A 14,305-nucleotide genomic window follows, 5' to 3' on the forward strand; every position below is an offset into this window, starting at 1 on the left:
TAAAAACTTATTTTTTTAGTAACTCTTGACTTTGTGCAGAAACGGGCGGTTTGTTTGATTCTATATGTAGATTTTTTAGACCGGTATTTTAATGGCAGACTCTCCTAGGAAGTAGATAGTAGCCAATGCGCACCCAATCAATGCAGTTGATTGTCACATGAGAATGGGCTGTGGCTGTGTTCAACGCTTTGCCGACCTCTGTGCTTCCTCCCTCCTACAATATGGATCTCTTCAAGACCCAGGTTCACTCTTTCCTTTCCTCAAAAGACCATCTATACAGCATCCCTAAAAACGACATTAACAGGAATTAACCAAAACTTATTTAACATAGTAAATCGGAGAAAAGCACATTATGTATTTTGTAGCCAGCTAAAGTTATCCCTGTTTCCTAGTTGGATCATGGACCTATTGCTTTCATGAATCAGTACCACTCTATTAAACTAGTATAGTAAATTAATAATTTGTTTCAGGTGGCCGCTATCCCTTTCCCGCCGCGGCAGATGTTTACCACGGAGTACACTGCGCGCAGCCGCCGCCCGCAGCTGGAGATCTTCCTGTTCACTCTGCTGAAGGTCTGCTCCGGCGACAAGCGCTGCCCCTTCTATGCGCAGCCTCTCACCAAGGAGACCCTCGTACAGTTCTCCCCCTTCTTCCGCAAGGGCGTCTTCGAAAGTGGCAAGTGCGGGACAGGATGATCCACATGGAACTTAGAAATCCTGTGGTTCCATTTAACCATTTGGATTCTAATACATAAACCTTACTTGATCCTGTTCTTATACTGTGCCTTCACACTGTGTAGATTCCTCGTTAACCTCGTTTGCTAGGCAATACATAACGTTACATCGACAATATATAAGAAAAGTGAAAAACTATTTTATTAAAAAATATACTATATAATATTATAGGTGGGGGGTTTGCTCAAGCACTCTTGCACTTTTATATTGTCCTAATTATTAAGTGTGTTCACGTTAATCACTGGTCGGACGGTTTATAGTTTAAGTGTCTTTATAAAATGTACTGTGTTTTTATCTCCACTGTCTGCCGAGCATTATTCATTGCTAATGTTTATTCCTATGCATGACTTGAATGATCTCCGATTAATATGAAAGGTTGTAATCGTACATAAAGATAGCTATCAAAAAAAATATACATTAAGAAAATGAAGATAATATTAGTAGTTCTTATCGAAGCATGATACAGTTTAATATGACCGAAGGAGATAGGGTCGAATTGGTTCAAAGGCAGAGCAAAGCCCCGGCAAGGCTGAGGTCCTGAATTCAATTCCTAGATGTGACTGAATCTTTTTCTCATTTTTCTGTTTCAAATTTTCATTTAAGAGTCGCTAATATTGTCTTCAATGATTAATATGAAGTTATGAGTTGTTTTATTCACAGCATTGTTCAGAAAATTGCTAACAATCATTCAGTAATTTGTAAAGTAAGAAATGGACAATATTATAAATGTTACCAGTTAATGTTTATTAAATCGTTGGTCTAAGTCACTGGGGTCGGCAGACTTTCGAGCGAGAACAGCCAAATTGCGAAGGAAAAAGGATAACAGAGATATCAGAGAGCAGAGGAGAGGGGAAAAAAGAAACCAGTTCCACCGAATATTTTTGTATCCTGAGGGGGAGACAAATAACTTTCAATTAAATGATACAATAGTTTAAGCCACTGAATTTTTTTATGCGTTATTAACAAAATATAGAGGTTTAAAAGAAGTTACATTGTTTCTAATAGAGAGCCACAAAGTGATGGCTACATTCAATAGTAAATGACTTCATCATTTTAATGAATGATCATTTTAGATGAAGGAGTATAGTTCTGAGTTTTGTATAAAAGCAAGAGCTAGGATATCTGAATAATCTGGCTCTAAAAGAACTGAGTTGGCAGCACTGTTGAACGGAGGTGGAATTGGAGTTGATATCTGAAGAGTCGCAAATGCCTATGCAGAGAGTCGCATGCGGTCTGCTGACCCCCTCTAAGTGCTAAGACTAAGCTAAGTTATGGCTTTTGTGTTAAAATCATGTTATATTATGTACTCGCATAAAATACTTAAACGTGTTTCTGTTGCGATGTTTCTAATTGTTTTCGAGCACTGTTAAATGATAAAAACAAAAATATAGGAAAAGGGTTGTCTTAATAATTATCGTTATTTATATTATAAAGTAGTTAAATTCTACAATAAATCATCATAGACCAATACCATTTTGCCTTTGCTTAAAAGATATATTTTTGTTCAATAAGCTGAATTTGTTGTTATAAACAATTAATAATAGATCTATAATGTAGTTGTTTGTTTTGTCCTTAGAATCTACCATTTTATTTTCAGTAGCTTAAAGCCCAAAAGTAGGCAGGTGTCTTTATATCCAAATACGGCCACTGAAAAGGTTGGATTTATTTTTCTAGCCTAGTAAGGTCGCCATTTTAGTGGCCGTCCTAAGATGAAATTTTAAATAAACCGTAATATTTTTTTAAATGCTAATTAATTTATGTAAATCGATAAAAATATATCTTGAAGTCAATTTTAAAATAGTTAAGCTAATGTTACGTTTGGATTCTCCACCAGACTCTTGAAGACAATGATCAAATGATGCTCTGTGAAATGAAAATAAATAATTATTGATAACATTGAAAAGCATAATTTTAAATACATATGTGGGCTTAGTAATCCAATTAAACTCCTTGCTAAAAGGTGATTGTATCTATATATGAATCAGAAATGTGGACAATGTAAGCGTTCTTCTGTATTCTGTGGTGGAAATGACTGCTTGCATCATAAAAATGTTCGCCTGTGAGGCATTTGTATTATGTAGAACCGTCTTAGATAAAGAGTCAATGTTTGCCATCAGACAGCCTAAAAAAATAATTCAAAATTAAAAGAAATCGCCTAAAAAAAATATTAAGTACATATATTTTCTTTCATCTTACAACTAAAATTAATTAGGCCTAATTTCTCTTATTATCTGTTTAAGAAACTGTTATTTAAAGTGGAATCTCTTTTTTTTTGCTTTTTTTTTACTGACTTAAGTTAACATTTTAACAACATCGTTGACATCCAACCATTAAGTTATACCGATGAAACTAGTCTGAACCAACAATATGTATCACTATTTTCCAGTTTGGGAATGTTAAATATTCTTAATTGCAATATGTATTTTACACAGCAATTCCGATGTTTTACACTGTCATAATAAATTACATTCTATACGTCACATAATCATTATCCCTGCCACATTTATAAATCTGATGCTACCTTCTTATTTAGTTTTAATAAAATTCTGTTTAATTTTCATGAATTAGATATTTCTAAAATTATCAAAACTGGTTTTAAAACAAACTAACAGTAAATAAATTAATAAAATATGTTGAATAAACCCGATGTTGTAACGCATAAGGCTGATGATATTATTATCACTAAAAACACACAAAGAAGGTTCTTGCACCAACCAGGATTACCAGATCTTTCTGCTAACCTAATACTGACAAAACGGCCGGTCTTAAGTTTGCCGTAATAGTTCAGTCAAGTTAGCAAAAGGTCCTGGGTTTAAATACCGGTGCGATTTGATGATAAATATTGTTTCAACATTTATATATGATATGTCATAAAATTATTACATTTTGTTTCCGAGATCCTTTTTTTAGGTTACATATCGACTGTTTCGATAGGTTCCATGATAACTCATCAAAATGACAATTCAACACACCTTTAAAAGATGATATAAAGTCATTAACAGTGATGAAACAAAAACTAGGTTAAATAGTTACATATGTAACCTATTTAGCCTACTTTTTGTTACATCACTTGAATTGTCATTTTGATGCGTTATCCGGTCACCGTTTTGATAAAACCCTTCAAGCCACATTTTGGGAATGTCACTTTTCAGAGGTTTATGGCAAAGTAATTTTTGCTGAAGCATTTTTTAATACTAAAAACTTATATTTTTTAGGTTATTTCGATAAAACCATAGATGAAACTACTCAAACCTCAAATTTTTCAAAATTATAAATAAAATTGCAATATTTTACATCAAATATTTGAAAAACAAATAAACACTCATACAAACTTCAATATTTTAAATTAGTTTTCCGAAGTTTTCATTTTGTGACTTGAAGGTTTTCAAACCTACGTCGATTTATATGTAAATGTGAAGGGTTCATGTGTATATTTATCAATTTTTTCCATTTTTGCATGTAAAATAATATATAATCTATTCATTGACTAAAGATCTTGCCAAATCAATTAGTTATCAGTCTATTATACAGACAATAGAATTTTTCCAAAATGTTCCGTGTTCATTATCAGTTAATTCTATCTTGCCACATAGAATGTGAATCAGATTTTATTCATAATCAATAGTTAATTCATTAATATTTAATTAATTAATTTTCAAAATGTTTGTGTGCAATATTTTCAAGCAAAAGAGAATGACAATCAACTCTGTATAATTATTTTCAACGATAATTGATTGACAGAGTTCTTTTTTATTTTGCTTTTTCGCAATACAAAAAAAAGTTGTGGTTTTTTTCTTTATTTTCATATTTCATTAGTGTCCGTATTTGCAATAACAAACTCCAGTGGCGTGCCGTAAAATATTTACACCCAACTTATTTAATGTAATAATTTTAATATTGGAGCAAATAAAATAACAATTCATCTTTTTATTGGAACAACTTTTCTTTAATCAAATGTGTGAAAAAATTAGTTACAAGATAATATTGTTAATTCTGAATTTGAAATATGAGATAGACAAAAATGACGTATAATAATTATGTCCCAATGGTCGAGTGGTTAAAGACATTGTGACCGTTATCTCTTTTTTTTTTCTTTGTCTTGTTCTGTTTCGTTTAGATTTGTTAGTATTATCTTCAATAAAATAACAATTATTGTTGGCCAATTACAAAACTTGCATTATTTCATTTGTTATGTGTTTAAAAAATATTTAATAATTTACGGCACTACTTTTGCAACTGCAAATCCATATCCTGTCAATCATATTTGTTTGGTTCACTATTTTAATTCTAACGGACATAAAATTTTGAATTCATGAAAATTAATTAAAATTAAGGTCGCAATAATTATTATTAAAAGCGTACATTTTGTTTTTTGTAAAATTATTTTTTTAATTCGGTGCTTCTCAAATTAATTAAGAAATCATAAAATAATGTTTGTGTGTATATTTAGGCCTATTTATTTGATGCCACTAAAATGGTTCAAAAACCTTTAAAAAATGATATTATGATGTAATTTTTAACATAGAGTAATAATTATTATTTGTGTACAGTAGAACCTCGTTAATTCAAAATCCACGGGACATCAATGAATCAAATTTCGAATTGACGAATTCCTACATAATTCAAATTTTGTAAAGAAGGAAAAAGACACAGAAAATCTAGTTCCTAGGCCGTCACTTCAAATTCGGATAGTATCTTAGGAATAAATTCGTAATGATACTAATTACAGTAGAACCTCGTTAATTCGAAATCCAGCGGACATAAAAAATCAAATTTCGAATTAACGAATTCCCACGTAATTCGAAATTTTATGAAAAAAAAAAAAAAAAAAAACGCCGAAAATCGATTTTCTCGGCCGCCTCTTCAAATCCGGGTGGTATTTTAGTTGTAAATTCGTATTAATACCAATTATTTCTTTATTTTCACGGTCGATTACCATAGCGGCCGGCCCTGTAAATTCAGATATTCGCAATAAATTCGTAAAAATGCTATATATTTACGCGTAAATCGAGATTTTGCTGCCGATTTCGGTCGCGGCCTACCCTTTAAATTGAGATATTCGTAAAAATACGATATATTTCCGCGTAAATCGAGATTTCGCGGTAATTTTCCGTCGCGGCCGGCACTTTATTTCAAATATCTGAATTTAAATTCGTAAAAATACGATATATTTCCGCGTAAAACGAGGATTCGCGGCCGTATTCCGTCGCGGCCGGCTCTTCAAATTCAGATATTCGAAATAAATTCGTAAAAATATGATATATTTCCGCGTAAATCGAATTTTGTCGGCAGTTTTTCGTCGCGGCCGGCCTTTTAAGTTCAGATATTTGAAGTAAATTCGTAAAAATATGTCATATTTCGGCATGGATCGAAATTTTTCGGCCTATTTCCGTCGCGCCGTATTTTTTCAACGCGGATATTCGAAGTAAAGTTAGTAAAAATACGAAATATTTACGCGTAAATCGAAATTACGCGGCCAAGTTTCGTCGCGGCTGACCCTTTAAATGCAGATATTTGGCGTGAACTCGTAAAACTACGACATATATCCGCGTAAAATGTATTTTCTCGGCCCTTTAAACTCTGATATTCGAAATAAATTTGAAAAAATACGACATTCCAGTGTAAATCGATTCAGATTTACAAAATAATAATACTAATTAGGATGATGTATAACCACGTAAAAATACATTTTTCGGCGTTTTACTGCCACGGCTGACTTTTAGATTCAGATTTACGAAATATTATAATTTATTTTCGCAAAAATCAAATTTTTTCGAATTACACGAACAAATTTTCGTGCGCGGACAAAAATAAATTTCGAATTACGAATTAACGAATTTCGAATTAAAAAAAATTTTGTATGAAAAAATTTTTCAGCGGAAATTTTTTTTGCGAAAATTTCGAATTACGCGTTTTTTCGAATTATCGGGGTTCGAATTAACGGGGTTCTACTGTATTCCCGTGTTAATCGAAATTTCGCAGCCGATTACTGCCACGGTCGGCCTTTCAATTTCAGTTATTCAAAGTAAATTCATAAAAATACCACACAGCTGTCTGTTATTTTGTAGAAAAAAAAATTCTTGGGATATTTTTTTGGTGAAAATTTCGAATTACTCTTATTTTTTTTTTAATTATCGTGGTTTGAATTAACGGGGTTCTACTGTATATGACCAATAGTATCGTTTATCAGAACAATTAGAAAGGATTAACTTAAAATAAAATCAACGTTAGTAGATTGGTGTACCTACATTCCTTTCTCTTTTATCAAGATAAGTTGTTTTTTTTATGTTTTTCTGTAATGAAATTTGAACCAATTATTATGCTCATAGGTTAAGTTTCTTTTTTGTCGTAAATTATAGTAGTTCTAGGGCTGGTATTGTAATGTACGGATAAAAATGATAACAGTCCGTCCGATAATTCTTGTCTGCTAAATAAGGTAGTAGTTATTATTTAAACAATTATCGGGTCAATCGCAGCTAGGCTACTTAACATGGTTTTTTTTAAACATAATGACAAAAATTCTTGAGGAACCATAACCGGAGACATCAGAATAAATAGACCTATCCGAAAGCCAAATTTGGGTTCTATTTCTAGGGCCTGGAGGCAACCACATGATTACGTTTCTTGAATAAAATATGTCATCATTTGTATATTGACTGTCGTCTAGCACTTATCGGAACATTTTGCAGAATATGTCAATTATTGGTTCTTGTGCATTTGAACTGTATAAATAAATAAATTGTAAAGAGGATAATCATTAATATCTTATTACATTCCACAAATAAGCGTTATTTTACTTAATTTTAAGTTTATTCAGTTTGTTATCTGATGCGCAGATCAAACAACAATGGAAGGTTATGAATTCTGCAGTTGGCGCTATCTGGGAGTTTTTCTTTATCAGCCGCCTTATCTGGACATTATAATACCGGCCTTAAAATAAATGAAACATTATACATCTGTAATAATAATGTAATGTACAACCAATTCTGATCTCATACCAAATCAATTATTGTGATTAATGGTTGCATTGTTTCTATTCTTCATACCCATTCTTTGTGATAATAAGCAATAATGTAAAGCAGAATTGTGTCCCAAAATGTATTTACACTAACTTTAACTTCAGCTTACTTCCTCTGTGTTCATTTATCCTCGGTGCTTTCTTCTTATTAAGTTATATTATACATTACTTCTTGCATAATATGTACTATGTTGTTTTTGATTCAATCAATGTTTTATATTATTATATAAGCATATTATTATCATTGTTCTTCTAAAAATAGTACCTACCTACTATTCTATAGACTACATTAATTTGAAAATTCAAGTAATTATTGTTTTTATTAACCTCCATTTTGTCAAATTAACCGTTTCATAATCAATATTGCATAAGTTTTTAAATAACAAAAGCATATATGTATTCTGATGCATCATAATATTTACTACGTAGAACACCGATTATCTGGACTAATAATAATTATTATGAGATTTGTTGTCCATGTAATTGAAAATCCGCATAATGCATCGCATGGGAAACAGATAAGTGTTTAATATAAGTGTAATTCACCCCAGTTTAAAAAAAAAATCAATGTGTAAGTTATTAGAAAGGAGAAGTTTTGAGTGAACATTTTTATTTATTTATTGCAGAAATGTACCAAAAACTTAAAGCATCTGCAGTCCAACATTTTGTTAAGTGTATATAGACTCTGTAAGCGCATTCCCAACTTGTCTATTCTATTGTTTCATAGAATTTATGAAATAGATCAGTGAGAACAGGCTTTCTATGCCATAAGAAACCCAATGTTGAATCAACTTCAACTTTCGTTCTATTCGTAGACCATAGAATAGAGCAATTTGTGATCGAAATAGAATAGACCAAGTGTGAACGCGCAACACTTTCTTTCCATTTTCAAACGCTTCATTCTATGAAATAAGTTGACTGGACAATAAGTTGATGAAAAATTAGCTTCCTATACAGGCCGCTTCGCAAATAAATTTGGGGAATCGATCCCAATAATTGTGGCTTTACTGTATTTATTTTGTAAAGCATCTTAATTTTACAAGTTTAATGTTGCTCATAGATGTGAGTGGAAAATTGTTGCAAATGAATGTTCGCCCATTATCCTGTATCTGTTTGAACTTAGTCTATATAAAATGTGGTGCTGATGAAAAAAGCTTACTGTGGGCACATAAAAAAATTTAAAGAAAATTTCAAGTGTTTTTCTTTATCACGTTCCGATAATCCTCATTCCCAACAATGTATGTACATTATTCTAACCCCATTTTATTAGAATCTTTATTATCTTTATCGTTTTACAAGAATAATTACACTTCTCGAGAAAGTTGTGGTGTAATCGAATCAATAAGCTGAACCGGAATAGTCATCCCAGTAATACAATTTTCTATTCCTATTATCAAAATATTTGCGGTCTCAATACTAAATTAAATGCCTTCAGATGTTCCGTAAACATAAGTCCTTATGATTTCTTATTTTTCACTGAAACATGCAATATTCCTTCAACCGAACTTGGACTGCATAATTATAATGTTTTTCGCTGTGACCGCTCCTCCTCTTCAAACAAGTCTAGAGGTGGTGGGGTTATGATATGTGTTAAAAAAAAATACTCTTGCCACATTCTTGATTCTCGTAATGATGTATCTGAAGAACTATTTGTTTGTGTTCTGCTTGGCTCCAAGAAACTTATCATTGGTTGTATCTACATTCCCCCATCCTCTTCAACAGATATCTACAAGTCACATACTGAAGCAGTAGAACGTATTTCTATAAATGCCGATTCATTATTTATTTGCGGTGATTACAATCTACCGAAAGTAATATGGCTCAATGACAATCATGGTGTAAAAACTCCTAGTAATTTTTCCCTTCAAGCTTCTATAATGATGAATCTATTTGCCTACTTGAACATGTTCCAGCTAAACTCAATCCATAACTGTCAAGGTTACTGTCTTGACCTGATCTTTACTAACACGCCTACCGTTTGTGTTAGTGAAGCTTCTGACTCATTACTACCAATAGATAAATATCACCCACCACTCGATATCAACTTCACTAATCCTTTCAAAAATTTTACCTTAACATCAACGGTTACATACCACTACAAATTTAACAAAGGTGACTATACTAGCATGAACAGATATCTCGCCCAAACTGACTAGACATTTCTTGAATCGAACATCAATATTAACGATGCTACATTTAAATTCAACGAATGTATAACTCATGCCATAGACTTATTTGTACCTAAGGGAACTTATTCCCAGCCTAAGTTTCCCATTTGGTTCAGCATGAAACTAAAGAAGTTGATAATCGAGAAAAAGAAAATACACAAATTATTCAAATGTACCAACAACTTGGCACATTACCATAAATTTTCTCAGCTAAGAGAATTATCCAAAATCGAATCTGTTAGGTGCTACAAATCCTACATCGAACTCACTGAGACACAATTAAATCTTAACCCTAAACAATTCTGGAAATTTGTTAAACAAAAAAGTACTAATGATAATGATCTCCCTCCAAGTATGTTCTTTCATGAAAATCATGCTACCAACGGTCTCGACATTGCTAACCTTTTCGCTGAACACTTCTCCTCCGTCTATTCTGATACCTCGTGCACTATCCCTCCACTCAACTATTTTTTTTTTTTTTTTTTTGTATTAGGCAATTCACCCTAAAGAGAGTGCTATGTGCCATTAAAGTTAAGGGAGATGGTTATAATTTTATGAGAAATCTATACGGGAATAGGAAATCTCAAATATTGAAGTCATTCAAGTCTATGAACTTGTATAGAACTGAGAAAATGCGAGAATTGTTGAGAGAAAGTAAATAAGGAATACTAAGGGGAGATTGGTGGGTGATTTTTATAAGTAAACGATAAATGCCTTTGAAGGATGAATGATTTTTACAATTAAAGAAAACGTGATCAAGAGTCTCATTTTCCATGCCGCACTGGCAGAGTGGACTATCTAGGACCCGGATTTTAAACAAATGGGATGCAATGGAGCAATGACCAATTCTCATTCTCGAGATACAGGATATAAATCTTTTGGATTTTTTCTTGCCGTGGAACCAAGGTTTACTTGGAATATGATTTTGTATTCCAGCATAAAAAGCACCAGTTCGGGTTTTCGTATTAGTCCAATTTTCTTCCCAGGAGCGGATCATGTTGGATTTAAGAATTGGGATGACGTCAGAGATAGGAATTCTAAAATCTAAAGGATTAGACCCAGAAATTGTTCCAAGTTTAGCTATAGAATCGGCTTTCTCGTTACCCTCAATTCCCAAATGGCCAGGGACCCAAACCAATATTGTCTCGAAATTTAATTCATTTAAAGATTTAAGGGTGTTTCTGATATTATAAATAATATAGTCTTCTGGTTTATGGATATTTGAGGAAATTTTCAACACTGCGCTTAGTGAGTCAGTGCACAGTAAGGCTCGTCGAATATTGAAAAGCTGGATTTGGCTCAAAGCTTGTTCAATTGCGAAGCATTCTGCAGTAAATATGGAAATTTCTTTAGGCAATTTATAAGACAAATCTAAATCGAATTCGGGAATGTGTACCGCAGCTCCACAATCTTTGCTATCAGACTTAGGAACCATCTGTGTAAATGAGAGAAAATTCTGGAAACTTAGAAGATGTAATGTTTTTAAATTTTTCCTCAACATTTTGATTAGATGAGGTTAAAATATCAGTTCGGAAGTCTGAAGTTATAACGTTGGGGATATAATTGATAGAATCAAATGGGATGGTGAAAATAGGAAGGATAGGATCTTTTTGTAGATTTTGGAGGGAAGAAGACAGAGATTTGAATGAAAGAAAACTTTTTAGAAGGAGAGGAAGTCGATTTATATCTGTCGATCTTTTTTCGTTATTTAAGTAATTGAACAAATAATCAAGTCTTTGTTCTAAAGGGTGACGCGATATAGAAAAAGATTTAAAAATATATTTATCAGCTAGGAATTGTCTCCTTAAAATTAAGGGGGGATCAACACATTCTACCTGGAGAGAATTAATTGGAGAAGATTTCATCGCTCCAATAATTATTCTGAGCGCTTTGGACTGAATTCTTTCAAGTTTTTTGTCCAAATATTTAGGAAGAGGATCAAAAAGAAATGTTCCATAATCCAAATGGCTTCGCACTAGAGCACCATACATTAATTTAAGAGTAGTAGGATGAGATCCCCACCACACTCTGGAAACAGCTCGCATAATATTTAGCCCCTTTTCACACTTAGCCGAAATGTTCTGAATATGTGGGAGCCAGGAAAGTTTATGATCCAAAAGTAGTCCAAGAAATTTAATTTGCTTAACGATTTGAAGAGGGACATTATCAAAGCAGACAGAAAAGGGGGGTATTTTTCTTTTGCGCGTAAAAGCTACTACTTTGGTTTTAGACGTAGCTAAATTCATCCCATTTGTCAACAACCAAACTTTAATATTATGTAAAGCCAAATTCAATTCCTTCGCAGCGCGCGATAGATTTTTGTGTGATAAATATATAAGGAAATCATCAGCAAAATAAAGTCGCTTGATAGATGAAGGAATTACACTGTCTAAATCACTTATATATATATTAAATAATAATGGACTGATTACGGACCCCTGAGGTAACCCCTTCCATAGTTTGCGATTTATAGTTTTTGAGGAAAAGTGGATAATAATGGATCTGTCTGTTAGTAAATTAATAATAAATTGAACTAGTTTTAAGGGAATTTTTATTTTAATTAATTTTTCTTTCAAAATGTTAATTAATACATCGTCGTAAGCTGACGAAAGATCAAGAAATGTGGCCAGAGTGCAAGAATTAAGGGACTGAGATATACGGATGTCTGTTGTTAACACACTTAAATTATCTATGGTTGATTTCTTTTTCCGGAAGCCATATTGATTAGGAGAGATAATTCTGTGATTTTCAACAAACCATTCCAATCTGTTCTTTATCAAGTGTTCTGCTACTTTCATTAAACATGACGAAAGAGCAATAGGACGATAGGATGAGATTTCAGATGGATTTTTGCCAGGTTTTAAAATCGGAAGGATTTTTTGAACTTTCCAGACTTCCGGAATAAATCCCGTTTCGAACATGTAATTACTTAGGGATAAAAAATATTCAACCGACATGTCTGAGAATGCTTTAATGAAACTATATAAGATTCCATCAGGGCCAGGAGAAGAGTCTGGAAGGGAATTGATTACTCGATTTAATTCACTTTTTGAGAAAGGAGAGTCCAGCCAGCTAGAGTGAGATGGATAAGAAATAAAGGAAGGCATTTCCTCACATCTGGCAACTGACGGAGGAGCTATCTTATCAGCAAAACCTATAATAATTTCTTCTGGAATATGTTTAGAACGCTGCGGAGTATATGACGAACCGAATTTTTTTAAATTGGACCATACGGATGACTGGGGAGATTCAGGAGACAAGCGTTCACAGAATTTTCGCCATCCAGACCGCTTTTTGTTTTTCAAAACGCGTTTCGCTTCTGCCTGGGCGCGTTTCACAGAAAGGTAATTTTCGAAAGACATACATTTACGGAAAATGGAAATTGCTTCTCTTCTGGATTTAACGACACTAGTGCATTCTTCATCCCACCATGGGGTGGAATGTTTTATCTTAATGTTAACATTACGTTTTTTAAGTGTTTTTTCTGCAGCTTTTATTATCATGTTAGGAAATAATTCACATTGTAAACTAGTGTTGACAAGGGAAGACTTAGATGCTTGAACAATGGAGTCTAATTCTGAAGAAAAATTTCTCCAATTCGCGTCTTTCGTTTTAAATTTAAAACTATTGTTTATCGAAAAGGAATGCGTGGAAGATAGATGGTGGAAGGTAATTATTATAGGAAAATGGTCACTGGAAAGGGGATCTTTAAGAATGTTCCAAGAACATATGGGAATCACCGAAGATGAGCAAAGAGATAAATCGACTGCACTTTTCCGATGTTGAGGGGCAGTGAAACGAGTTGGAGATCCATCATTTAGTATACATAAATTATAGGTATCCATAAAATCTAATAGATTATGGCCAGAACGGTTTGTTAACTCACTGCCCCAAGAAGGAGAATGAGCATTGAAGTCCCCAAGTATCATATACGGGGGACGAATCTGGGATATAAATGTTGACCATTCGTTTTCAACAAAAATTGTAGAGGGAGGGATATATATTGATAGTAATGTAATATCAGATATAACAGCAGCTACTATCTGAAAATTATTGGAGAGAGTGTGGAAAATAATTTGTTTAAAAGGGATAGAATTATGTATAATAAGAGCAGTGCCACCTTTGCCATCCAGTCTATCATGTCTTAGACAATGATATCCAGGAATATTAAATTGGTATGAGGGTTTTAACCACGTTTCGGAGATGGCAGCAACTGAAATATTATGTTCATCAAGTAACTGTACAAGATCAATTTTGTTGGCGAATAGACTTCTACTATTCCATTGAAGTATTTTGCTCATTTGCGGATACATCGGGAAGGCTAGAGAGTAAAGATTTCATATAATCGGCAGCGTTGGACGGTACTTTATTGTTATTTGAAAGGA

The 14,305-nt window shown here is 32.9% G+C and overlaps 1 protein-coding gene across 1 annotated transcript in view; it reads left to right on the forward strand.

Annotated features, from left to right (window-relative positions):
* The window catches only part of Klp98A (kinesin-like protein 98A), a 44,944-nt gene extending 36,030 nt beyond the window's left edge, over positions 1 to 8,914 (forward strand). Inside the window, exon 23 of the mRNA XM_089641203.1 lies at positions 471 to 8,914. Coding sequence (XP_089497329.1) covers positions 471 to 695 — 225 coding nt within the window. The 3' untranslated portion in view covers positions 696 to 8,914. The remainder of the gene's footprint in view (positions 1 to 470) is intronic.
* Positions 8,915 to 14,305: the final 5,391 nt, after the last annotated feature.

The sequence above is a fragment of the Hesperophylax consimilis genome, chromosome 16 (assembly GCF_061612785.1).
Source record: "Hesperophylax consimilis isolate HC1 chromosome 16, BYU_Hcon_1.0, whole genome shotgun sequence".
NCBI classification, from domain to species: domain Eukaryota; kingdom Metazoa; phylum Arthropoda; class Insecta; order Trichoptera; family Limnephilidae; genus Hesperophylax; species Hesperophylax consimilis.